Below are 27,347 nucleotides of genomic sequence, written 5' to 3'. Positions count from 1 at the left end.
TAGTCAAAATGAATTCAGACTAAATGTAGTCTAGATTAGCGATTCATCCTAAGTACTAATGGTTTTTCAAAGATACTCAAACGACTAATACATTAATTAATGTATGTATTTTTATATTTTTATTTTTATGTTTCACCTTAATTAAACAGCTCTGATAAAAAAATACAATAAAAAATATTTATACAATATAATAATATATAGTTATAGTTGTCCAAAAAAGGAGCAAGCTAATTTAATTTAATTATTTATAAGTGAATAAATCAGTACTTTATTGTTTATTGATTGGTGCTTACAACTTTTATTTAATAAAAAATATTGAACAATATACTGTATGCAAGAAGAAAGCATGAAGAAAATTCTAAATAATATTGAATGTGTATAATATTATATTTGCATAAATATGATTTTAAAAAAAAACCTTTAATTTTTAACACATAAAAAGCTTCTCATAATTTATAAAATAATAAATTAAAATATTATAAAGCAAGCACATCACTTAACTGTGATTTTCAAAATAAGTATTTTTAATTAACAAATATAATTTACGTACATGTTTTACGTAGACTATATCATATTAATTTTCAATTTAAATAAATTATTTATTTCATATTATTTTATTAAATGTATATTATTTTTCGTATAATAACATGGTAAAATGCATTATATTCCAAATTTATTTTTAAATAAGAGATTTAACACCATTCCACCATAACCAATGGTCACCTGTCATAAGAAGAAAAGAGAACGTCGTAGTAATTCCATGCTGCAGTTAGCTTTGAGAATCGAAAATTTAAAACTTAAAAAGTTATAATTCCTAAAATTAATAGTTAATACAATTTACTACATTACTAATACTAAAACTAATTACTTTAATAACAATAGAAATTAATCATAAAATATAGACTAACAGACGGTATTCGCACTGAATCATTTTCCGTATCCAATCATTTATTATTAATATTCAAATTTAACACATGCATTGCAGTAACATACCTCTCGATGACGAAATTTACTGGACACTTACTCTGCCGTCGTAAGCAACAACAATAACTGATTGTAGAGCAGTTACCTACTTTCTCCTTTTTCAATTATTTTCTACACTAAAACTTAATTTTACAGATTTCTTTTTAATTTTTTCCAATAGCTGATGCTTCTCATCATAGCAGACATTTTTTCGCTCTTTCAACCTTTCTAAAGTTTCCGAACACTTAGTCGATAATTAAAGATTTTACTATATTAAATGTAACCTATAAATTAATATACAATAATATAAAAACATTAAGTGGATACATTTGATTTTTAAAACCATTTTTTTCTACAGTTTAGGTATGCATCACGATGGCAATACGAACGATTGCCCAAAAGAAGGATTTATCATGTCACCGTCAAGAGGGATAACCGGAGAATTGTTATGGTCAGAATGCAGTGCACGTGTTGCTGCAAACATCAAGTAAAACAATTAATCTGTTATTTTAATTCAATCATATTTACGATTTACCACGGTGCATACATTATTTTTGCCTATTATTGGTAATAATCATGTTTTATCCACGTATGATAAATAAAATACGAACAGTATTTTTATAAATGTAAATAAAATTAGATAAGTAAGTACGTAAATGATTGAATAATACATTACAATTTATTTTTATGTATGCCAATAAACTAACTTTGACTTAGTTTAGCTTAGGCTGAATTAGGTTTAAAGATTTGTTTAGATTACGCATGTTATTAACAAACTCACAAATAAAAAATAGTTAGAAAGGTATTTTTATTTATTAATATAAAACAACTTATTAATTTATAAAATTAAAAAGATCAAAACATTTTTATGTTTATTTAAAACGTAACCTTTAAATAATTGTAAATACAATTATTTACTTTAAACTTGAATTAACTCTTTCATACTCTTTCGTAAGTTAAGATAAGTCGTCAACTATAACCGTTTTGGTATCAAATAATTAAAAAGTCAAAGGGAATATTAATCACAAATAATGTCTAGACTCTAGGCGCTAATGTTAGATAGATATAATAAATGTATTATTTAAAAAATAATAATAAGTATTTTAATTTATTTCGTTTAAGAAATTAAAAGCTAAACTAACAAATTATTTTTTTTTAAACTCAAATATTATCAATCATATGAACACTTAAAAAAAATTACTGAAAATTGAGCGATATTATTGCACTATTAACGTTTTAACGAAACCATATTGTTAAAGACACATATTATATCTAATTGTAATTCGATATAATACATCAGTATTATATTATCATATTCAAATATTAAATTCATTATGATTTCATAAACAGTTCAATTCCTGATTCTATAAATGTATATAACCTAAAAAATTAAGTGAGAAAAATATATAACTTTAACACTCTTAAAATATTTTGGGAAAAGCGAAAAAACCATTTTCGAGTACAATGAAAATATTCTAATAATTTGGTATACGCAAAATACTTAATTATTATTATTCCACGTTATAATAATATAACTGTGGTGGTCTTTTTATTTCGTTCACTCAAAATGAATAATAATTGCTCGCGATTTTCCGAACGACTTCGCATTTATCTGACACTTATTAAAATGTACAACATTTATGTACAACACTGCGATGTAGACTTTCTGGGGTATACTATACTCATTATTACTATTATTATTATTATTATTATTATTATTATTATTATTATATCATTCTACGCCGAACCACCGTAATATTATTTTCTGACGACATTTTTTTTTGCTCCAGCAATTTTGAATGTCTCTTCAAGCAGTCCAGTAGTCGACAATCAACCAAGGTCCAAAAGTTGAATCACAACAAATTCGCTGACAAGCCTGGCCAAGCGTGGGACGCAAAAAAGCAATGCGAACTGTTGTTATTGGACAACGACGCTCGAGTAATGAACACCGAAACGAATTTGGACTCCTCGCGACAGCAGCCAGAAGTAAGTTTGTCGTCACGACAACGGCCATGCAATAACACCTCGTTTAACAAACACGCCGAGTATGATATGCTTATAGTCTCCAACTCACCCCCACACAACGTATACCCGCTTACTGTACCGGAAATAAAAGTAGAGTAATACGCCGTTAGGAAAAATAAGATTTTCGGTGTACCTACTGCTGTTCCCGTTATCTTAACGTCAACTTTACAATCTGCAGCTTAGACGTAAAAATCGTTTTTGTTCCTAATCATTTTACATTAATTTATAAATTTAATATACAATAATATTATCCATTTGTTCTATTTATCCAACAAAGCGTAATGTCTTAATAAAAATAAATTAACATGCATTGTGTTGTGCATATTCATGATATTCCTTAAGAGGTCGTGAAACAAATTATTTAAGCACTTTCTAATTTATTGTACACCTAATGCTCACCTATGCTCGTCAAAGAAAATCAGCGATGGTTATTAATATATATACTTACAATATTATTCGTACCGTTATACTTTTTATTCAGTGAATTGTTTTGTAATAAAACACCTTATAACTCTTTTTGTTTGCACATAATATTATGTATATTGTTTACTGTTGATAATTCCATTGTTATATAAAAGATTATGTACAAATGTTCCCCTATCTAGGCGTCACACAGGGATTTGGCAGGAAAACGGTTTGTTTACATTCGTTTTTCCTATCACCAGATTAAGCAAGAGGGTGAGCATCATCCGGTTTTACACTAGCAGATCTAAAATACACATCCAAGATAAGATAATATTGTTTTCTTGTATTGCTCTAATACATCTAATGACTCATATATATATATATTTAATTTATTTATCACATTCGTTATGTCTTTAATAGCATCATAGTATTCATTAACATGTTTTCTTTTCTCTAGTAAACTAATCAAATTTATTTATTATGCTATTATAAGTATATATTGTAAATATCTCCATTATTAAAAAAAAAATCTACAGTGCTGGTCTATCTAAAAAGCTCAATTATGTTGTTGAACGACATTTGTAACTTTTCGTTTATGCACGTTTTATACGTCATTATTACCCGAGAGTATTACTTTGATTGTGTTTTCCTACGTTGTTATTATATTTTTTGCAAAAATTCAGTTCGAGAGTATATCTTATACCTAACCTACCTATACGCATACGCATTTGTACCTACTTTTGTTCATGTCTGTCAATATTATTTAACGTCGGTATAAATAATTAAATAGTCAGTTTAAATTTTAAAATATTTAATTTAGGTTTTATACTCAATCAAATGGATTCAGTTATTTTTCGTTTTTAATTTTATTTTCTATGACACAGTGACTTTTTAAAATGTCAGTAATCGGTATATAAACATTAATTGTTGCAAGCATATATAATATTATATACAAACATTTAGTGCTTTAGAAACGAAGAGTAAATAGTATACCCTATGTCTGTATGCCTGTTGGGTATACCCAGTATATTTTTAATACACAATATAATATTCCCTCCGCTCACCTTAACTTTAAATGTTGATAAAAAATAAACTAAATTATTGGCTGTACAAAAACTGATAATAATAATTGTATACCGGTTTATTACAAAAAATGTTCTGATAATGTAAAAAAATTAAGAGAGCCTTTTAAAATTAAAATCAAAGCAGTAACGATAACCTTACGATAAAAAGTATACCGAATAGCACAAATCGATAAAAATTATTTGGTAAATAATGGTGGATAAATCAAATTACTATGAATATAATATTATAAATTATATAGTAATATATATATACTATTCTTTGAAAACATTTGTTTACCGCCACGTTATCCAATAACATTTTAGTCTTGTTAAATTAAACACATTTTTATGAGATAACACGAACACTGCTACAGCTGATAGTTCGTTAAAATATAATATATGATTCACGAATTAATAGATCCTCAATTAATAATCGGAACTTTTTATTTATTACAAATTTATATAACTTATAAAAATATATAAAATGTTAATAACAATATAGCTGATTCACGTTAAGTATACGCGTGAAACGCATATTAGTTGACAATATTCTGAACCAAGCGCTGTGGTTAATTATATGATTTTTTCGTAGGATATATGTGAAAATTTACAATGTGAAACGCCAAATCGACCTGGGTATTATTTTGCAGGGCCAGCGTTAGAAGGAACCACGTGCGGACCCAGCTCGGTAATTATACGTGCATTATTATATTTATACTTATACATATTTATGCACAGCACGTGATAATATGTCATTTTAAAAGTGTTTTTCTCTCTCTCTCTCTCTCTCTCTCTCCCTATATATATATATTTTTTTTTCTTGCTCTGTTTTCCAGACGCTATCAAACAATATTGATAATTATAGGTCGAACACCCGTTGTTTACAATTTAAAACAAAAACGCCCGCCATGCGTGAAAACCCGTCCTATACGCTATTACTAAATGTCAGTGATATATTTTGAGAGTGGACATTTGGTTTATGTATTTATGATGATAAAATGATAATATTAAAATTAGGTAAATAACATACTGATTTACTACAAGAAATGTTAAGCACATATATTTATAATATATAAATATCTATAATATTTACAGATTTTGATTATTATTATTATTTTTTTTTTTTATTTAATAAATACAAAAACAAATTACAAAGCGTAACCGTGTTCTTATATTTTTAAAATTGCTTTCTTAGGTTCAAATAAAATATTTCAAAAAATTATGATTTTTTCCCAAGCATTCCGTTTAAAATACCAATATATAGTAAATTAATATATTATATGTATACTTACTAAATTTAGTATTGCTATAGAAATAATTAATAGTCATACCATACGAAATATTATACTATACTTATAAAGTATATTATCTTTATTAAGTTATATTATATTTCAGCTGTAGGTACCAAACATATTTCAATTAACATTTTTATTTTATAAAATATATAATAATTTTCAACAAAGGTATAAGATTTAAATAATTTGCTTATTTTTCTGATTTTTTTTTCATAAAATCTAGCAAAGTGTTATGGAAATGTGTGGCATATAACTATAATTTTAAATTTTAAAATGCTTAGTTTTAAAGTTTACATAGGTGGATTTTTTTTTGCCATTTTTTGTATATTTTTGATTTTGAAACAATACGATTGATAGGCATTGAAAAAATATAGACCAAGCACATGCATAAGTATCTACTATAATATAAGAGAAAAACATTTAAATTTTGAGGAAAGAATTTATTTTAGGTTTATTTTTTTTTTTTTTATTATAAATAACACGTTTAATTGCTATGCTCTGCGTGTGTTAGATAAAGAAAAAAATCGTTGATATCGAATCCCTTTAAGGTTCTAAACCTTAATTTGGTTTAATAACAATTATATTTTTTCGAAAACATTCAAAATAAAATATGTTATAAAATTAAAAGCAAAAATAAAATAAGGTATGATTGGAAAATAACTTGACATTTATCTATAGATAAATTGAGAAAACTGAGTTCTACATAAGTACTGTTAAACAATGATTATTGGTTACTGTAACGGCATACAAATAATTTTTTTTTCTTCCAAATCATGAAATGTATGTTATATTGCGCATAGTATGACCAGAGAAGAAAATATAGGTTGTTGTACATATAATAATAATGTATAGTTTGGCTTAATTCGATCAACCGATTTGACGCGAACACTTTTTTTAATCCACTTTAAATTGAAAAAGCTTTTTACGGGTTTCCCGAGATTGAACCTATTGTTGTCGATTTTTTTTTCGAACGCAGTGGTGCGAAGCGGGAAAATGCGTTAAAGGCAAACCAAAAAAACCCAAAAAGATCATAAAAGGTGGATGGGGTCAGTGGAAGGTGCACGAATGTACGTCAGGGTGTATACATAAGTCAAAAGGTATGTGGTTTTTTTTTTGTTTATTTATTTTTTCACACTTTTTTTTTCATCGTCACGTAACAACAATGTACTCCAACGACATACCACGTTTGTAGGTTTTAGGTCTAGGACAAGGACGTGCAACAATCCGAAACCGATAAACACGAACGAGGGATGCGAGGGACCCAAACAAGAAGCCGTTCTCTGTAAAGACGACAAGGTGTATTATAATGATATGTATATTTATATATTTTAGTTTAAACTTGTGATTATCGAAATAGGCCTTATAAACTAATTATATTTAGTGATGTATACAAAAGATTTAAACCACTTATTTTTAGTTCACCTACACACGTCGTATAGACGCGAAATGATTCAATGATCACTGTAAAACTTAATACCTATCTAATTTGAGTTTCGTAATTTTAAAAAAAAAGTTGAGAATCAATGGTCCAACCTTGTTTTTATTCATTACAAACCACAACATATCATACATTTACAAGTAATATGTATAAATAATTTACCTTGTATTTTATAGACGTGCCAGAAGTCAAAAAAAATTACTGCCGCGGAATACGCGACAGCCAAGTGCAAGGAATTAGCTTCAATACTGCCGGTGTTGGATAAGGAGTATTCAGGTTTGCAAGCGCCTCACGAAGATGGTTAGTGCAATCTATGTTAATGGAACCGATTTTACGTATATTATATTATACAGTGAGTTCCGCTTAATGTGATCACTGGTTTATAGAACCAACCGTTTATTGGAATCAAAATTGAAAACCCCAAACCATTTCTTATGTTACTAATGTTAAATTAACCTTTTATTAGAATCGCCAAATACCGGATAATTGAATCATTTTTAAGAACATTCTTATCGTTTTAATAGTATTTCAAACCTTCAATAATAAGAAAAAAATAATTTTTTTGGAAAAGTTAAAAGGAACTATTCAAAAATATGTCGAAAACGATACTTTTCAGTTGTTCCAAAAGTTATAGGTACAATATACATTATTATCTATTTATTTACAAATAATTAAAAATCATGTATATATTTTATTAACTGAACATGGATTTTAATTTCAGGCTAATATGAAAATGAAATTAGTAGATTCTCAAGTACAATCAAAAATAGATAGTTTCTTTATTTTAAATTTGTTTTTTTTCTTATTTTAAACATTCATATATGTTTATATTTAAACACATCAATAAATAAAAAATGTTTTATGGAATCAACCGGTTAATATAATCAAAATGATCTGAACCAATGCGATTACATTAACTCCTCACTGCGTTTACTTATTGCGTGCGTATTACTTTAAATTAAAACTATTTCGATGAATGATTCAACTGATCTAAATGTTCCAATCCGATAACATAAAATAAAACATGTTGATTATTCCAACATCATTGTACACGACAATGAACAGCAGTTAAAGTTATAGAGATTCCTAGACCTAAGATACCTTGCCAGTTATACCATCTTAGTTCTATTATAGTTCATATACATGTAATATATGTACCTATTATTTTTTACTAGGTGTTAAGATAGTTTTTTAGATTCTATATAGACGTATTATAGATCAGTATTTGGATAAATAATTAATTTTTCAATAGGTTAGAAATAAGAATTGATTATAATTGATACGATCGAAATAAATGTATGTATTTCTTTAAATTTTATGATTATTGTATTTTATAATCAAATAATGAAACTTGGTTTCTGATGATTTTTTTTTTCGTAGTTACACGTATGCCTTGTAGATTTAAACGTTGATCGGCGTGTACACATGGTACACAATAATTAGTCACAAAAAAGTATATACACTGTTGTATATTGTGTACACAACATTATTAAGTACTTGTTTAGTTTTTTTTTTTCAAAGTTTCATAACATCATAAGTGTATAACGATGTTATGATTTTTAAAACACATTTTAAAAGCACTCGCGTGTTTGCTAATAATATACTGAACAAATACACTACTGCTGTGTTCAATCGGGTGTGTATAACTTGTAACGCGCGCTTAATTAGCTCCATTTAAAAATGACTGCCGTGTAAAACATTATAATAGTTTAGTATTTTGTTATGATCTTTTAACGATGAAACGATGATAAATACAACCGCCATGGTGGCGGTTGCAATGCGTTTTTCGACAAAACATTATTATAATAACAATAATAATGGTCGTTGACGGCTGTGCTTGTCTTACTATCGTCGCAATCACACCGCAATCATCGTGACATTATCAAATATTATAATCAAGAGTGGACATTAACGAATTAAAAGTTACATAAATATAAGTTACATTTTACTAAGTAACATAACGAGTGATTTTTTTAAAGTAACTATTCTTACCTAGGTAACGAGTTAAATTTGTTCCTATGATTTACGGATACTCATCAGTCAATTTGTTTTATAGTCAAGTCAAGTTAAATTGTTTTCCCAACATAGACTTAAATCTCATAGATACTTTATATTATTATAATATACTTTCGTTTAATTTATTGAATTAATTTAATGAATTGTTGATTATTTTTTAATTAATCTTACCCAAACACATTACTAATAATTGACTAGATTTATAGTCGTTTTCAATCTATTGACTGGATTCATTATTGTTCGATATTATATGTTTGCATATATATAGAACTAAAATAATTAAACTCCAAAGCAGATGTAAAAAATTATTACTATCACATTTGATAGGACTTTATCTTGATTATATTATGTTCAAGGCGAATAAACAGTTCATTAGCTTCACTATTTAACCTCCTCTCGCTAATCCGTTACTGAGAGTTATATGGTTAAATCAGCCACAAATGAATTCTTTATTATATATCAATCAGCAGTGTTACACAAATTAAACATATTAATACAAAACTGTCAAGTACAGTTTAATTTATAGAACACCAAACAAAACATTATTTTATTTTCTTAAATACAATTCCAAAATGTTGCCTAGCTTAAAAAAAAATCAATTACTTTTCAGTCTGGCATGGTTATAATTCAAGGATTTTTCGTTTCCTACCAAATAATCATTATATTTATCGTGACCATTTACAATTGCATCGTGTTTTATTCATTTACCGAATAATATACACATCGAACAATATTATCGTTAAATTTTAATTTCAAATGTACAAGTAATATAATAATAATAAACGCTGTGTGACTATATACGTATCCGTTTTTAGTTGTTATTAAAATATTTTAATAAATATTTCAAACACAAACGCTTGATAAGTATTAGTATACTATATTTTTTTCGTGTACACACAAAGGATTGTTCAAAAAAAAATTTCGATGACTGATAATGAATTTGTTTTATTTGTATAGAATTTACAAAGAATTATTATTGTTCGATTCTCGCTTTTAGAATTCTTATAAAACATTATATTATAGGTATATAGGTAAGCGCACTGTTATATAGTTATCGGTGCGTTAAAAATGCGATCATAATATTATTGTTGTCATTATTTTTATTACAATTACAACAATCTGTAAATCATCATAAACTATATCACAAACAGACTACTATTTAATATCATCGTAGCTATAAAGTTATCAATTTAAATTTCTTCTCTCTGGGTACCTCCATCTATTGCGATATTGTGTATTTTTTTTATACTTAATCTATTTACATAATATATTGTATTATTTTAATCGTAATTATTATATTCTATTGCAGCCCGCTCGTGGATGGGATGTTCAGTGTTTTGTCGGCGCAAAGATACCGGGTCATTCTACACGCCCAGGTTAGACGTGTCAAACTTACCTGTCGATCCGTACTTCCCTGACGGAACTTGGTGCCACTCCGTGGACAATAATAACTATTACTGTCTGAATCACGTTTGCACGCCTGAGGTAAGATAACCATTCTACCATCCACCTACTCGTCATAAATATCTAAATTTTGGTGGACAAGCACGGTTCGGCGTCGATCTCACAGTATTTCCGATAATGATCTGACACTGGTGACAGAAATAGTATAACGGCGCAATCCTTTAAAGGTCTTTGAATCGTCAAATATTGCTGCTAGAAACTAAAATATGGCCTAATATTGCCACTATTAGTCAGAGTAGGAATATACAATCGGTTGTTCTCACCTATCACTACGAGAAGCGACAAAACGGGACTTGTAACAATATATGATATAGTGTAATAGCTATTACCTATAGGCTATATAATCTATAATATGTTGTTTATGTACGATAATTGGTATTAACTACTTTTAGCTAGGCGAATCATTACTCGACTTAATTTTATTTTTTATTTCTCGAAAAAATTGAGAAATATTCTAGAAATATAATAATATCACAATTTTTAATATAGGTTAGTTTTGTATGACATTATATACCAAGGAATACGAAATTATCGAATAAATAATATCTATTAGGTATAAGTGAAAATCTCAAATTTGGTAAGTACAATTGCATACAAATTCGTATTGTAGATAGATGTAAATATCATCGTAGTATTGATAGAAGCTAATATTGTACTACAGAAACATAGTAATAATATCGTCACACACTTATTGAGTGATTCATGCAAAAGATCTAGTTAATTATTCTCGTTGACCATTTCAGCTTAATAACATTACAATGCTAGCTAGTTTTGAATTGAAACACGATCAAATTTTTATAAATAGTGACTATTATACTTTATCATCCAAGAGTGGTTATTACTGGGTTTTTTTTGCGATGAATATGAAAATCATAAATTATATAACATATAGATACCATAAAATTTGTTAACGCGCACGGACTTTGCAGGGTCGACCTTAATGATGACGATTATTTTATACCTCAACCAGGTGATTTATACCACAAAAATAGAAATGATCTTTTAAGAGTAGATATTGTGACGGCTGTAGGTAAAATGGATTAACCATAAGTATGTATATATATATATATATATATATTGGGATAAAAGGTCACGGCAACAGCAACGTCTGTATAGGTAATACTGCTGCAGCTGCAGACTCGGCGATAATATATCTAGGGATTTGGATGTTCGGTGAATGATATATGATAATGAATACAGTCGTGACGGTATCGGTGACGTATATAACCTGTGTCATAGTGATTTTCTTTAGTGTTGACACAGAGTATATCATTATAGAGACAATAATATACGATGATAACAGATAAATAGATATTTTTTTCTTCTTCTTTTGTGACTCCGATGACACGCCGCTTTATATTATTGCAGTACATTATCATTTTCAATTTCATGTTATTACACGCGTGGCGTATTTTATAAATCTATTCAAATATTTTAAAAAGATCTAAATATTATATCACTATATTAAAAAGTTTAGAAACATATTTCAATACAAATTAAATATTTAATGAGTTTCCTAACTTTTCGAACATACCACGTGTTATTGTTGTACCCGAATTTAAAATTATAATATAATCTTAAATGTGATTATTCTCAAAGTTGATTTCTCATATGAAAAAATAACTTTTCGCGTTTTCACGCCATCCACCTCAAATAATATTATGCGAGGGACATGACGAGTATGTACTATATAGCTGTATGTACGCTCGAAGACATTTTCTTTTAATTTGTGATTTATATTTATTTATTTTTAATATCACCACGAAATAATTTACATAGTGCCAGTGAGTCACGAACCAAATTCAAACAAAAACTACATATATTACATCAACAGAAAGAAATGCATGTCTTATAAAGTAACAATTATTATTTTTTTTTTTTTTTATTTATAGTATTTATAGACATGATTGATCTTATATAATGGATATAGACAAAAGATGCAAAAGCCTGCCGTCGTTCTTTGGAAAACGTTCATCGTTTTTTCATTAATAATTTATTGTTTAATGTAGAATAAAAATATTTATTCCGCTTCTGCTGATGTTTAAACTCCGATGCAATTTTTTTAAAACTAATTATGTCTCTCACTTTAATCTATAAAGTGCTTATTTATTTTATTAACTGAACGCTTGAGAAACTCGACAAAAAACGGACATTTCCACTACAACATCGCACTACCATATAAATAAAATTATACTACATTAAAACAAATTCTATTGATACGTAGTATATTTAACGTTTAAATCACTTATAAAAATAGTGAATAATATAAGTTTCCATTCAATCGAAATCGAATGTTGAACACTTCAAAATATGTTTTTAATATTAAAAATAATCTTTAGTAAAATTTAACTACCGCCAAAATGTCACAACACCATAGATTATAATGTTATATATCACGCTACAAATGATTCGAAAAATAAAATCATTAATTATCTATAATGGTTTCTAATGTTTCTACATTTCAAAAAAAAATTATTTTAATTATCTTAGGGAACTAATAAATAAGATGTTTTCTAAAAAAAACAAAAAAAGATCAATATAAATATAGAATAAAATAGACGAATAATAATTAATTTATAGATGATAATTTTAAATATCTTTAAATAGTTTGTAAAAATGGTAAAAATAATTTAAAAATTAAATCTCATTTGTGTATTATTGTTATATTTTATTTTTTTACTTAAATTATTTTAACTCAACATTGGGTCTGCACTAGTAAATTTAATACGTTTTTAACATTAGCAGTTCGATTTGGATATTTCTATATCCTGTTTTGCGCAGTAAACCATCCACCATAATAATCAGCTCCACTAACTACTGAAGCAGCACCTTGGCGTATTATATAAAACCGTTATCCTACACCTGCAGCTTTTCATATACATACGTATTGAATTACAATGTTTATGTTGTTTAAACATTTTTTTTTTTACTTTCGTGGTTTCATTTAATTAAATATATTAGTCTAGACTCTGACCATTTGTTACAGTTAGTATAATTTGTATATAACATTACAACAGGGGTTAATACAAAGTTCTTCATAAGTTTTATAATCTTTATAATATAAAAATTCTATCGTATTTCAAAAAAAAATATCAATAGTTACTTAATATTTTGACGAAATGATTAAATTACCATTTTCATTATATGATAAAATATTCAAAATTTGTTAACTCTTTATGAATTGTTTATTGGCATGAAACATTTAAAAATATTTTTAGTTTTTTTTTCTTTAAATGTCGATAAAAAATTATTCACTGGGCCAAAATTATTGAAAACTATATAAATGATCTCATAAAAATTATTCTTATATCTGTGAAAAATATGAAGAATACATAAGCACAATTTGTTTTATATGCTTTTGAAGTTAGAATTTTCACAAATTTTGTCAAAATGAAAAAAATTGCAAGCTAACTTTTTTTTTTGGATCTAATTTTTGACAATAAATTTGTATACAAAATTTTTTATAAGTAGTTTATACTAAAACCATAAAATCTAAAAAATATATAAAGACAATTATATTTTTCGATTATAAAATAGTTAATTTATATTTATACATCATATAAATTGTTATTTTAATAATTATTTGTAGACGCTAATTTTATAAATAAACCTATAGTCTAAATATATTTTTAAATTGTTGGATTATTAAATTTATCAAGTTCACGTTTTAAATGTTACTCGTTATAATTTAACATACAGTCTTGGGTTAAACTACACAATATGTGCATCGTATTCCGCGACCGTCAACAAAGTATTCGCGACTCACTCCTACTAAATTTGAATTGATTTTAAATCAAAATTATTAATAATAAAATATACCAATATGTATAAAATAACATACAATATTAATTTTAACATTGCAATAACATCTACATGAACAATATTTGAGTATTACCCTATAATTATTAAATAATACGATTATAATTATATCGTTAACAGTTATGTTTATTATAGGTCCTATTATTAGGAATTTATTTTGTTACATCAATCATAAATGCAGTACTAATAATCGGTTATTCGAATTATGCCTATTATGGTATTTTTATATTAGTGTGTACAAGTACAATAACACTTTATAGCTTATTTTGTATTATGCTCTTATAGTCGTTACATGTACAAATTACAAATAGTTCTGCAATAAATTATATCGATCACAATAATACAGTTTCAGTTTGGCTTAACTATTAAATTAAACTTTTATACAATATGGACAAATTCACCATTTTCAAGTCTACGTCGTATTACAAAAGTTTTGAAATTTAGATATGTTAAAATCTGGTACACTTCAACAACTTAGTATTTTAATATTTTAATATTTAAAAAAAATATCTTCTTTTTATCTGGATAATAAATACTGATTTATCTTTATCAAGATCATTAAAGTATTATGTATCTTTTATCTTCATCGGGATAACTGTTTCACCGATTATTTCTTATTTTTTTTTATATTTAAAAAATAATATTTGACAACATCGACTATAACATGCGTACGCAGTACTCAAAACTACAGAATTGTATTTGACGGTTGTTCGTTTTTTTCTACAGTACGATTTGAAACGGTCGGGTAAGAGCTCAGCCGATACGGGCGGTGACTTTCCAATGATCAGCCAGAACGCTCGGCCGCCGGGGCCGTACGTCGTACCGGAAGTCCTGTTGCGTTACTTGAGCGTGGGCGCCGACGGTACGCCTTTGCTGACCACTATCACGCCAGACATGGTCGACCGAACAGATTACGGCGACTGGTCGAACGACGATTACGTGGACATGCCTGACAGACCTTTGGAGCAGCGAATACAGTATGCCATTAACATGCGATGAGACTCATGACTATATTATCATCTTAGACGTTCAGTTTCAAAGGCATATAATACCAATCACCCATACACGCAGTACAATAATAATAATAATAATTTATTCATATAGGTAGATTGACGTTATCGAAAATCTCGTCCAAAACTGTAATAGAGATCCGTACAATATGTACTAACCGATTACATAATTATTGCTTATAATTACATAATACACCTACCTACTAAGATTTCATTTCCGTCTACTTTTGCGGTTTTAAAAAACTACTTCGATGAAAAATATATTTTATTTCGTATATAATATTAACGAAAGTATTAAAGTATTAAACAATTTTCAAATCGTTTTTCAAAATCACACAATTTTTCTGAGAAAAATCAGAAAAAATGCGAAGAAACGTATCACTGTATGTGGACATATTACTTAGTTCTTTAGTTAGAGTTAGTATGATTTCATTCGATCAATATTTTTTATGTCATGTAAAGTTACGCATATATTTATGTGTCATATATATGGTTTTATGTAGATAATTTTTAATTCAGTGTAACGTAACGTTACAAAGTTTCGTATGTATATTGTATACTATATAGAAACTATATTTTGAAAAAATATAGTATCTATATCGGTGCCTTTTTGATGGGGCGACTGGGAACAAGGATTTTACATTTTATTTTATTTTAGTAAAAATATTTTTGTATTTTTAGATATTTTATTTATGTTTATTGTAAGCGATGACGATGATATACCTGTCTAATTATAATAATATATTGTCTTTTGTTTCAATATTTATTCTGTACCTATTTTTTATGTATTATTATTATTATTATTATTATCAAGTGCGGCATCACTGTGCAGCGACTAATGAATTAAACCTATTAAGCCCAAAAATGCGTTGATCGACGTTCTAATCAGTAAAGTTTTATATTATTTAACCTTTTTTATTTTTTTTTTTTTTAAAACTCTTTTTGTTTCGTTACATTGTGTTTGGGATAACAATGGTTTTCAGTAAACAGTATATACGCGCCTGACGTACCCGAAATAAATAAGATTTTATATAATAATGGGATATCATTATTCATTTTAACCGTGTTGTATACCGTTGCAGGATTTAATCGCGCATAATAAAGTAATTTCTTTCTCTCGTAAAGTTTAAAACGAAATGTGCGGTGCATCAAACGGGTATACATTAATACATTATAATAAAATATATCAAACGATATCGAATAATAACTACGATTAATAATTCACCGAATCCGATTTAATCGTCCTACTGTAATACATATCAACTACCTATTATGAGACTGTTCCGTGTTTAGTATATGGTGTATAGACTACATAGTATACTTGTGTTTACAATTAGCTAATTAGTAAATTTGCGCTTATTGATTCTTATTAACTTCCTTGTGTACTTGATTTTACTGACTTTTTAGATTTCCACACTTTAAACGACTGCCGCTACTGAGCAGAATATTTTCCGAGACTATAAGTAAGTATCTATTTTCAATTTTGTTACAAATGTGTACCAAACTCATATGGTTGTCAGAAGATTAAATACTATACAGGAGAAAGACCTGAGGTTAAAAACTGAAAATCGACCAAACTATTTGTTCAGTGTTTGTTTGATATTCTGCTTCGCGGGATCTGAAACTTAAAAACACGGAACTACATTAAAAACAAATTTAATCTAAAAATTTGAAATATTCGTCATTTTTTGGTCTAAAATAGGTATTTATGAATATGACTACGATGCAAAACGAAAAACGAATGCATCACTCACCGTACTACATAATATTATATTATTACTATAAACGACATAGATGATATTTTATGTAGCGGGGTAAACAAGGATACGACACATTACATTTTATGTGCTACTGCTGCAGGTTGTGTTTATTTTTTACAGTTATGTATAAACATATATATATGATTCAAAGTTATGTGCATACAGAGTGATTCACAAAGCATGCTTTACCTCATTTTATCCTTTAAAAATGCACATAGTAAAATTATAATTTTTTGAATTTCAAATTATCTCCTATAACAACGTATTTTTAAATACTGAGATTTATGTTCTTTAATGAGTGACGATTTAATCTTTGATTTCAAATTTAAACCACTCCTTTTTGCTGTAAATTGTAAAGTTAGATTTCTTAAATAGCTCGATAACAATCCGTGATGATAGGCTTAAATGGTAATAATAGGGTTATGGCTTTTCGTCATAAAATAATATCAAACAGATATTATAAAGAGCTTATTGCTAATTAAAAATTATACTTAATCATTGTTTATACATTTTTATAAACTATATATACAATTCTTATAGATCAATATTGATAAAAAAAAAATTAATTTAAATAGTCATAGAAAATTTTGAAATATAATGTGAGTAAGTTTGCTTGGCGAATCGCCCTGTGTAGTCCATATAAATACGTTTATAGATAGGTCGACTCGTCGTAGTCGTACGATATAACTACAGCTGTGCAATATATTATAATGTGCGTCCGACGAATGGTCGTAATGGCATTTGTAGGTGGTAATACGCGCATATAGCTAGTATATAGTTATTGTCGGTCAGTCGCCACAGCCGCTGACGGGACTGTTCGTCGACAGCAGTTGCGAACCCCAATAATACCGTACCATGATAGCGATAGTAATAATAAAAATATATCATTGGTTAATACGATATCGGTCTGTGAAGTGTGCGACTATTGCAATGTTTGTTTTATCGAAAAAATAAAATGGCAAATCGGTGAAACGTTGCACAGGTCTGAAATCACACGTTAGCGCTGGCATGTCCCCTAATTTTAAACTTTGGATGCAACATTCAACGACGGGAGAAAATGTCCAAATTCATCATGTTTTGTCTAAATAATTAATCGTTTAACGAAACAAAACAGAATATTTTTCGCGAATAAACGCCGTTTATAAATCGTAATAGTTTTTTTTCATATGGTTACTCGCCCTGTCTCTCTCCACGTAACTATATAATATGACTATGGAGGGGACACAGGAGTACCTATAGGTATATAATATGTGTCTTAGTCATCGTTCACACCATCGACTAAGCCACGTCATGCCACTGGTCGTTTCAGGGTGTATGTTAAATATACAGGAAGCCTGAGCGCGTGTCGCCAAAGGGTTGTTCAGTCCACTGCGATACGCGTAGCCGATGCAATCACTATCGTACAAACATGGGTAATTATACAGCATTGTAATAATTATTGTATTATATTTTTAGAAAAATCGTAGGCAATTGAGGTAACCGGTTAGTATGTATTTTTATTTCTAACGTTTAAAACAAAAATTATATTTCCTGTTTGCAGACCGCTTTTAATTCCTTGCGATAATCGAAATAATACACATAATAATATCATGTATTTTATTATTTTCTGAACAGCCTTTCGGTACATCGCACATCTCTAAAGTACCACGTGCATGTTTACGAATAAAATTATTTTCATATTGCGAGTATCTACATACCGGCCAATAAATTCCAGACTTGAACGATAAAAATAATATGCATTATCGATTTAAACGGAGTTTGTTTTATTATTATTATTACTATTATTTCTATAAGCGATTAAAATCGTAGGTAGGTACATACTGCATAGGTTATACGTCTGCAGACGAAATACGATTGTATAAAAACGATGTTCATTTTTTATTATTATAAATATTATTAATGAATGACACGTCGTAATAAATAACATTAACTTTATAATAGCTTCCGTACACACATGCGTGTGTTGATCACCCCATAAAATATTCTATACGTTTTTTCCTTCCTATTTTTTTTTTTTTTATCATTATTATTATTATATATAATATATATTGTTTACGACTTCCGAAGAGAAAACAAAGCGATCGGGATAACGAGCCATAATAACATGACATTATTATATATATATATATAGATAATAGTAATAATAATAACGTGTAAAACAAATTCGAAATCCGCATCAAACACTCACAAATACACGACATCATAAAAATAATATATTTATTACTATAATATAGTATATTATAATAATATACTAATAAATATATTTGCATACGCAATATCAAAAATTATAATTCTTGTTGTCTTCTGCTAAATGATTGCTTTATGCTTTATCTATCATTTGTCGTAGACATTTAGTGAGTATTAAAAATACTATTTTTAGAATTGCATACGTTTTTTACCTATTTATATATAGTTATGTTCCCCCCACCAGTATACCTGTGTAATGACTAATGATAGACTTCGCGGGTTATTACGACGATATTATCGTACGCAGGTACACACACACACACACACACACACATATATATATCATGGTAATATTTCTTGTAACGAACAACGACGACGACGACACTATATAATCATTATAATAAATTTACAATCCATGGCCGACGTTGAGGTATCGATTCGAGGACGTAGTAGACACCAGTCACACACCTGCAGTCATCGGTGCTTTTTCACAGTGTCCGGTTCGTTATTTTTTCGTACGTAATATTTTACACGCGCGCACACAGTATTGTATGTTTATATACGTACATTGCATTAATGAATCCAGAGTGAGACGTGGAGCTTTTTCGTGTTGATTGAGTAGTGATGAACCACTTATCGTTTCAAGAATTACCTATTAAGATTTTTGAAAATGTTTGTTTTATATAATTTGCAGTTAAAATAAAACAATCGGACGAGCAGTGATTGCATTTTTAGTATATAAAGTTTAGGTGAGCAGAGTAGTATAACAACAATTTACGGGATATCCACGTTCCGCTTCCACACCGTTCTCAAAAATCTTAAATGCTTATAACTTTATAGCTCAAAAATAACTAATCGTTCGAATTTCGATTTTTATGTATCAATATATTCTGAAAAATATTCTACTTTAGAATATGAAATTAAAAATATGTATTTTTTCAAAAATTTCTTTTATTTCGACTATAAATATTATATAAAAGTAATATTTTCAAAAATGTTAATATAGCTTTTGAAATAATCAGTTGTTTATAATAAAAGAATCACCTTGTTTATAATTATTATTATAATAGTATAGGATACAACGCATTTGATTGTTCTTGTGTATATAATCAGATACAAATTGATTGCCATGGGCTATGACTTATATCGTAGATATTACGTCGCGCATTTTATCGTATTCTCATAGTATTATTTTCGATTATCGTCTGATTTTTGTCATTCCATTATATTCCATAGTCAGGGAAAATATCCAAGAGTGTGAGAAGGTGTTATCGAGGGGAACATAGATTTGAAAGGTTTCCTACGGTCTTAGTCACCGCAGCTCCGATCATGTTCTACAAACTATGAGATTAAAATCATACAGGTTGTCGCTGTGGTCACGGTCGTCGCTGCGGTCGCTATAAGACCGCACCTAGCTAATGTCCATACCTATTATGTTATAGTGACAATTAATTAAAATTCACTAGCTATAATTATTTTTTTTTTATATTTGTTATTTACATATTATTGTCTAATATATATCATATACTTTTATCATTGTCGCCGTGCTTAGTTCCAATGAAATCTAAATTATTTTCAGTTTTTAGAAATTGAAGAAACCGGGAAATCTGGACGTCGTATAACACCTGCAATTTCATTTTCAACAATACACAATCATCCTACATCTACTTTGAACTTTAATCTGGTGACGAGGCCTGGCTAAGGTAATCTATAATAATATATTATAATCTATAATTTATACGTATAACATTCATTATTTAATATTTTACCGCGATCGATAATTTTATTGTGATTCCATACCATAGCGCGTTAAGTCGAATACTCGCAAAATGCATTAAACACTGTGACATAATATCCAACCTAATACATAGACACAGCGTTATGGTTTTGTAATTCGAAAATAAGGTACTTGTAAGTTTTTCTTTAACGATTTTTTTGATTTCGATTAACTAGTTTAATATCGGGAATTTTACAATTATAATCAAATATTATTACTGTCGCGATTTATGCAGAATCGGAGGAAAATCGTCGTCGGACTAACGCACGAGTCGGACCGTAACTTAATAATATAAAGTCGATTAAGATAACACAAACGCGTGTATGTAGGCGTCATTATATCGCTAACGCTTATACAAACACGGCGTGCACACCTCCACTGCAGCAACGCAGCAGCACACCGGCAGCAGCTGCCGGGCGTCGAATTAATGTTTGTCAAGAAGCCCCTATATTCGCTAATATAGCATATTAAGACGCCACGCCAACCCTACACCGACAACCCGCCCACCCCCACAACATGACCGAAAAACCACCAGCTCCTTGTACCCCCACAATACAGACATCCCCGAGTCCACCCCGCGCTCCCCCCTCCACCCACGCCCGATGGTTTGTAACGCCGACCCTAAATTTAACGCGGCGTATTCAACCGCAGCGTATACATATTTTATTATTAAACGCTGGTAACCGCGGTACATAGTAGCTAAGTATACAATCTACTACACGTTATTAATATAATATGTACGTATATCGTGTACGCGTTTAGAGGAAAGGGAAACACCGGTCCACACCAAAGTATATATATACACACATATATATATATATATATATATATATATATATATATGCGTAGTGTTTAACAATATAAATATGTGCTTAAGCTGGCGACGGTGTTATTGTGATATTATGTACTGTTAATATTATTTCGTATCTACCTGCCGTGCGTATTAATAGCTGTGTTGTCGATTCGTTAAGTTCTCCCGCGTTGTTTGTACGTATAACGCTTTAATTGTATCGATCCGCGCCGTTTTGCGCCCTTATTTTTTACGCAAACACGCGCACTTCACCAACATTTCGCCCACTGCGAATCGTTGCACATGCAGTCCGATTATACTATTAATGTACATACCTAATATTATATAGTTTTCGCCACTACTTGCAACTTGCAAACAATATTAAAATTCGTGCGTTGTATAGCATAATGTTATGTCACGAACGATGTAACGGATTCAATCCTGAGACGTAACTGTAAACATTTTAATTATTGTTTTTTTTTTAACTATCAGTCTAACACAAATTCTTATTTATCAGCTATAAAATCGATTCTGTGTACCTAAAATATACGTGTCAGCTAGAATACGTAAAATTATTGTTTTTACTTTAAACCCTTTTTAAATTATTTTGGAAATTATATGGAGTTTTAAAACTTATTTTATGAAACATATTTATTTGAAATTTTCAAAAGGAAAATATTTATTTTTATACATCGGTTTGTTTTGTTTGTTAATGGTATTATTATCCATGTGTCGTTTTAATTATTTATAAATCAATAACTATTACATAACCAGAAAAGCTTTTTAAAATATTGCTTATAGTACTTTTATTCTCATACCTGCTGAACGATTATGAGGACGATATTTCAAATATATTCAAGCATAATATAGTTTAAAAAATTAACTATCATATTTTTGGAAAACTTAAGGCCAGTTGTATCGTCTCCGACTAAACTCCGATTACGCTTAATCACTGATAACATATATTTTAATCGGGCTAATTCGGCCGATTAAACTGTGATTAACTTTAATCGGAGACGGTACAACTGGCCCTTAGGATAGTAATATAATAGCAAGGCGAAAATAAAATATTTTGTCCATTTATCTGATCTTGTAATAGCTTCGGACAAATGTTTGTTTGCTACATAATCCACAATATTTTACATATTATAATACCAATAAGTGATAACAGTAATTTATGGCTTGAGTAATAGATTTAAGAGAATTTCCAGTGAACCTACTTTGACAGTTGTTAAAAGTGACAATGTAAGTTAGACTAAATTAAATCAATCGAATTTTTAGAATGATTATATATTATAATATTAAAAACAACCGTTTTTTTTTACCTTTTACAGGAATCACTACGAATATTTATTGACACTAGTCCTTTGATTGTGGGATTTTTTTGGTTGTGAATATTTAAATTCAATCTTATGTAAAATATTTTAGCTATATCGTGAACAAGAAAGATAGAAAGATCATTTATGTAAGGACTAATTTGAAATGTAAAAGGTTGATTTGGTTATAGTTCCAAAGGTTTTGGATTGGAAACGTTGAATACAGATGGTGTTTGAGATTTTTGTAGAGCCCTATAATAGGATTACGTATGTCCAAGTTAGTTAGGTTTGAAGTTTATAGATTATTAATTTGTCGGTCATTTTACGTGATTGAGGGTTAAGAGAGAGCGGTGAAGACTTAACTGATCATTTAAGAATACGAGTTTCTCGCGTACATTTTGACACCAAGTAAGACGTTAATCAATGGTGATGCCTAGATAGCGAATTCATTGTGAGATGAGCAAAGTTTATTCGTTAAGCGCAGTAGGCGGGGACAAAATATAATATAATTTACAAATTATATGACTGCAGTACTACACTTTATAGCATAATAATATAATTTGTTATTTTTTCAGTTTACCCGTCTGTTTATGGGTTTTAAAATTGTTAGAGAGTCGTTAGATGTTTTCATTGAAATCCGCCTCTGAAATTTTCAAATATTTTGACGAATTGTACGTGCCACTTTCGACGGATGTCATGATTTAATCGGTGACACGCGTTTGATCAAAAATAAATTATTTTTCAATTATTTTACCTACAAAATTCACAATCATATTATATATATATATGCTATAGAACAATCACCCCGTTACATAATAATATCATAATGTATAATATTAACATTGACATTTTATAAATCGATACATATTATTATTATTATTATTATGTTTTTTTTTCCTTCGCAGTGCATCACACCCACGATGGCAACCGAAAGCACGCCGTTGACCAATACTGATGACGTCACACCAGTATCGGGTTCCGAGTACATATCGCTGTCGAAACATGAAACTGACCGCACTCCGCCGTGCCTGAAACCAAGATGTTGCGTGTACGCCGCACTGCTGTGAGTTGTTTTAATTATAATACTGTGTATTGATATGATCGCGTACGTATAGATTGATATTTTGACGCACACTGTCATTCGCTGGGTCGTTTCATAAAGAAAAACTCGTGCCAAGCACTTACGTACACGTATAATTATGGTGACTTAAAGTGAAATAGGGTTCTTTTGTATACATCCAATATACATTGTTCGTGGTGAGAGTGATTTAATATTCAACCTGCAATTTTTTTTTTTGTTTTTAAATAATTGATTTTAATTAATAATTTAAATATCCACTAATTTCTATCAAAAAATTCCTAAACGTTGTATAGAAAGGAATATATTTAAAAAATTAATTTATCATAATATATGATAATAAAACACTGAAATTTATATAAAAATAATATGTATTAATAATATAATTATTAATTATATATTTTACTATTTTAGATATACCATTACATTATAGAAAGGTTTTATTCTAAATATTTTTCTATTATTATTAAATTAAACCTTTTCATGCTAAATCGTATATTTAATTCGAAAAGATTCTAATTAACTGCAGTAGGTTTAAATTCCTGAATATCGATTTTTAATGATATTATAGATTTTACTTTTTTAGTATTTTATATATTAATAGACAAGCAAAACTTATTTTGTCTTAAAAATCCTAATTTGAATGAACAAAAACTTTTATTCTTAAAATTGTTGGACTTAAAACCCTTTTATTCTAGAACAGAAATCAATTTCACATTTACACCGTATACCGAACGCGTGTTCTGTTTTCGTTGTAGTTATTGTATAAATTGAATATAAAAAATGCATACTCCTATAGTAATTATATAGGTATCTATTATTTGTTAGCATTTAAATTTTAAACAAGCTGATTTTTTAACAATTTTCAGAGTATCTTGTTATTTATTTCTAACGACACCTTCTCTCATTCAATACATTTAATGGCGTATAGCCTGCAGCTATAAGTATTATGATTGACTATTAAAATATACGGTAGACACGATATATTTCGTAATTAAAATGTTCACAGAAAGTTTTTAGTCCAAAGAAACAAAATTTACCCTCGCGATGTAACACTATAAATGTTTTAAATATCGTATTTTTAAAAAGACGTATGCCAACTTTCAATTACTAATAGAACTTTAAAATGTTTTTTCTTATTATTTTATGGATAAAAAAACGTAGCTTATTATGTATTATCATTCTTTAAATCGATATTTTATTTAAATCTAGACATCTAAAATAATTGATAATCCTACTTGAGCCATTAAAATCAACAAATTAAAAATGCTAATTGGAAAAAAATAATAATAGTAGGTACCCAATTTAAATTTAAATAAGTAAGCCCCTAGAATATTATTGATATTATTCAAACAAAAACAATTGAGATTATAATTGCTTTTATAATTTAGTTTAAATTATTAAATATATATTAATAACAGCCAAATGGTATAGTTCAAATATAATTTGTTTATATAGCTATAAAACTCGTATGACTATGTTAATGTCACATAACCAAATATTTTATCATTTTATTGAAATAACCACTCTTAATAAAAAATAAAAATATTAAAATAATTAAAAAGTTATTATTATTATTTAGTAACATAATAAATACAAAATATTTATTGCATTATCATTGTAAGTAAAATTGTTGTTTAAGGTGTATATTGTATATCTTTAAATATTTATAAGATAATACGATAATAATATTGAAACAAATTTTTGAATTTAAAAAAAAAATAAACAATCAATAATTATTAATTTTGTCAAGTCTCATTTGATTTTCTTTTGGACGTTATGAAATCGTGCACAAAATTAAAAAATAAATTACAGAAAAAAATATTAAAACTTTCAAAAGGAAATTTTTAAGCCCTGTGTAAAACCATCCAAGAATAAAATACTTAGAAATGTAAATAACACTTAAAAACAAACGATGCGCGCAAAAATCACAGATAAAACTTTTCTGTTCATGGCTATTGTATGAAAAAATAATATTCATTTTTCTTAAGCAAAAATAATCGTCAAATATTTAATAATATTATTTACAATAAGTATTTGAGCCTCATACCCGAGACGACAATTATCTGACTATAAAACTATAACGACAGATTCAAATCAGAAGAAAAATGTTTTTGATAACTGCATAATGTAAAAGAATTATGAAGTTTGTTCTTGATCACTTCTTCAGTACTTATATAAAAAACTTTTCGGACATAATTACTTATTTATAAACGTCATTCGTTTGAAAAAAGATTAAATGATCGATTAAGTAGATATAGGTAATCATATTGTGTATTATTATTTAGAGTGTTTCAATCACATGTTATTGTTAGGTTTCTACGTTTCGGAAATTGTATGTTGTTGCGTAACGTTATTGACTGTTGTAATAAAATAATAATATGATACATGCATTGCATACCATTGCTAGATTGACAGGATGTCCTAAAAATGAATAGGTACACATATCAAAGACATTATTTTTTTATATTTAAAAGAATATTGGTTAAACGTATTTATTTTTTATATATGTATTTTATTAATTAAAATTTAAATGTTTATATTTTACTAAATAAAATCGACTCTTCTTTTATTTTTGCAATATACAGTCAAGACTCCATCAACAGTTTTTATCCCTATTATTTGACGTCATTACCAAGCCGTTCAATCTAGCCTGAAATTGAATTTAAAATAATATTTTTACAAATTCATTTTACAGAACTTTTTTTAATGTTTGACATTGACATAATACTTTATTCTTACTTTAGTCATAATATTTATTAGAAATATTTTGAATCGCTCTGGCTTTGTGCTTATTTGATAGTATATTGATAAATGTATACAGCATATTAAAAATTATTGTTTAATAAATAAATTTTTTGTTTTGGGCACCATAATTCCACTATCTGATATCTACCAATACACTCTGCAGTAGGTATGAAATCAATTCAAACGGAGAAC

At 28.1% G+C, this 27,347-nt stretch overlaps 2 protein-coding genes across 7 annotated transcripts in view; both read left to right on the top strand.

Annotated features, from left to right (window-relative positions):
• LOC113553685 (A disintegrin and metalloproteinase with thrombospondin motifs adt-2-like) overlaps nucleotides 1-16,342 on the top strand; it is a 42,886-nt gene extending 26,544 nt beyond the window's left edge. The window contains exons 10-17 of one of the 2 annotated variants that reach the window (XM_026957153.1): nucleotides 1,322-1,450; nucleotides 2,754-2,949; nucleotides 5,050-5,145; nucleotides 6,729-6,849; nucleotides 6,945-7,048; nucleotides 7,367-7,490; nucleotides 10,516-10,691; nucleotides 15,216-16,342. In XM_026957153.1, coding sequence (XP_026812954.1) covers nucleotides 1,322-1,450; nucleotides 2,754-2,949; nucleotides 5,050-5,145; nucleotides 6,729-6,849; nucleotides 6,945-7,048; nucleotides 7,367-7,490; nucleotides 10,516-10,691; nucleotides 15,216-15,488 — 1,219 coding nt within the window. In that variant the 3' untranslated portion in view covers nucleotides 15,489-16,342. Of the gene's footprint in view, nucleotides 1-1,321; nucleotides 1,451-2,753; nucleotides 2,950-5,049; nucleotides 5,146-6,728; nucleotides 6,850-6,944; nucleotides 7,049-7,366; nucleotides 7,543-10,515; nucleotides 10,692-15,215 lie in introns of those variants that run through there. The other variant, XM_026957154.1, reaches the window with a different exon arrangement.
• Nucleotides 16,343-18,545: 2,203 nt separating this feature from the next.
• The window catches only part of LOC113552890 (chorion peroxidase), a 49,180-nt gene continuing 40,378 nt past the window's right edge, over nucleotides 18,546-27,347 (top strand). For 2 of the 5 annotated variants that reach the window (XM_026955895.1, XM_026955894.1), the window contains exons 1-2: nucleotides 22,314-22,340; nucleotides 24,235-24,392. In XM_026955895.1, coding sequence (XP_026811696.1) covers nucleotides 22,317-22,340; nucleotides 24,235-24,392 — 182 coding nt within the window. In that variant the 5' untranslated portion in view covers nucleotides 22,314-22,316. Of the gene's footprint in view, nucleotides 18,672-20,090; nucleotides 20,196-21,025; nucleotides 21,150-22,313; nucleotides 22,341-24,234; nucleotides 24,393-27,347 lie in introns of those variants that run through there. The other 3 variants (XM_026955897.1, XM_026955896.1, XM_026955898.1) reach the window with 3 other exon arrangements.

The sequence above is a fragment of the Rhopalosiphum maidis genome, chromosome 2, assembly GCF_003676215.2.
Source record: "Rhopalosiphum maidis isolate BTI-1 chromosome 2, ASM367621v3, whole genome shotgun sequence".
NCBI classification, from domain to species: Eukaryota; Metazoa; Arthropoda; class Insecta; order Hemiptera; family Aphididae; genus Rhopalosiphum; species Rhopalosiphum maidis.
Note: the sequence above shows the minus strand (reverse complement) of the source record. Positions and strands in the feature narration are given on the sequence as shown.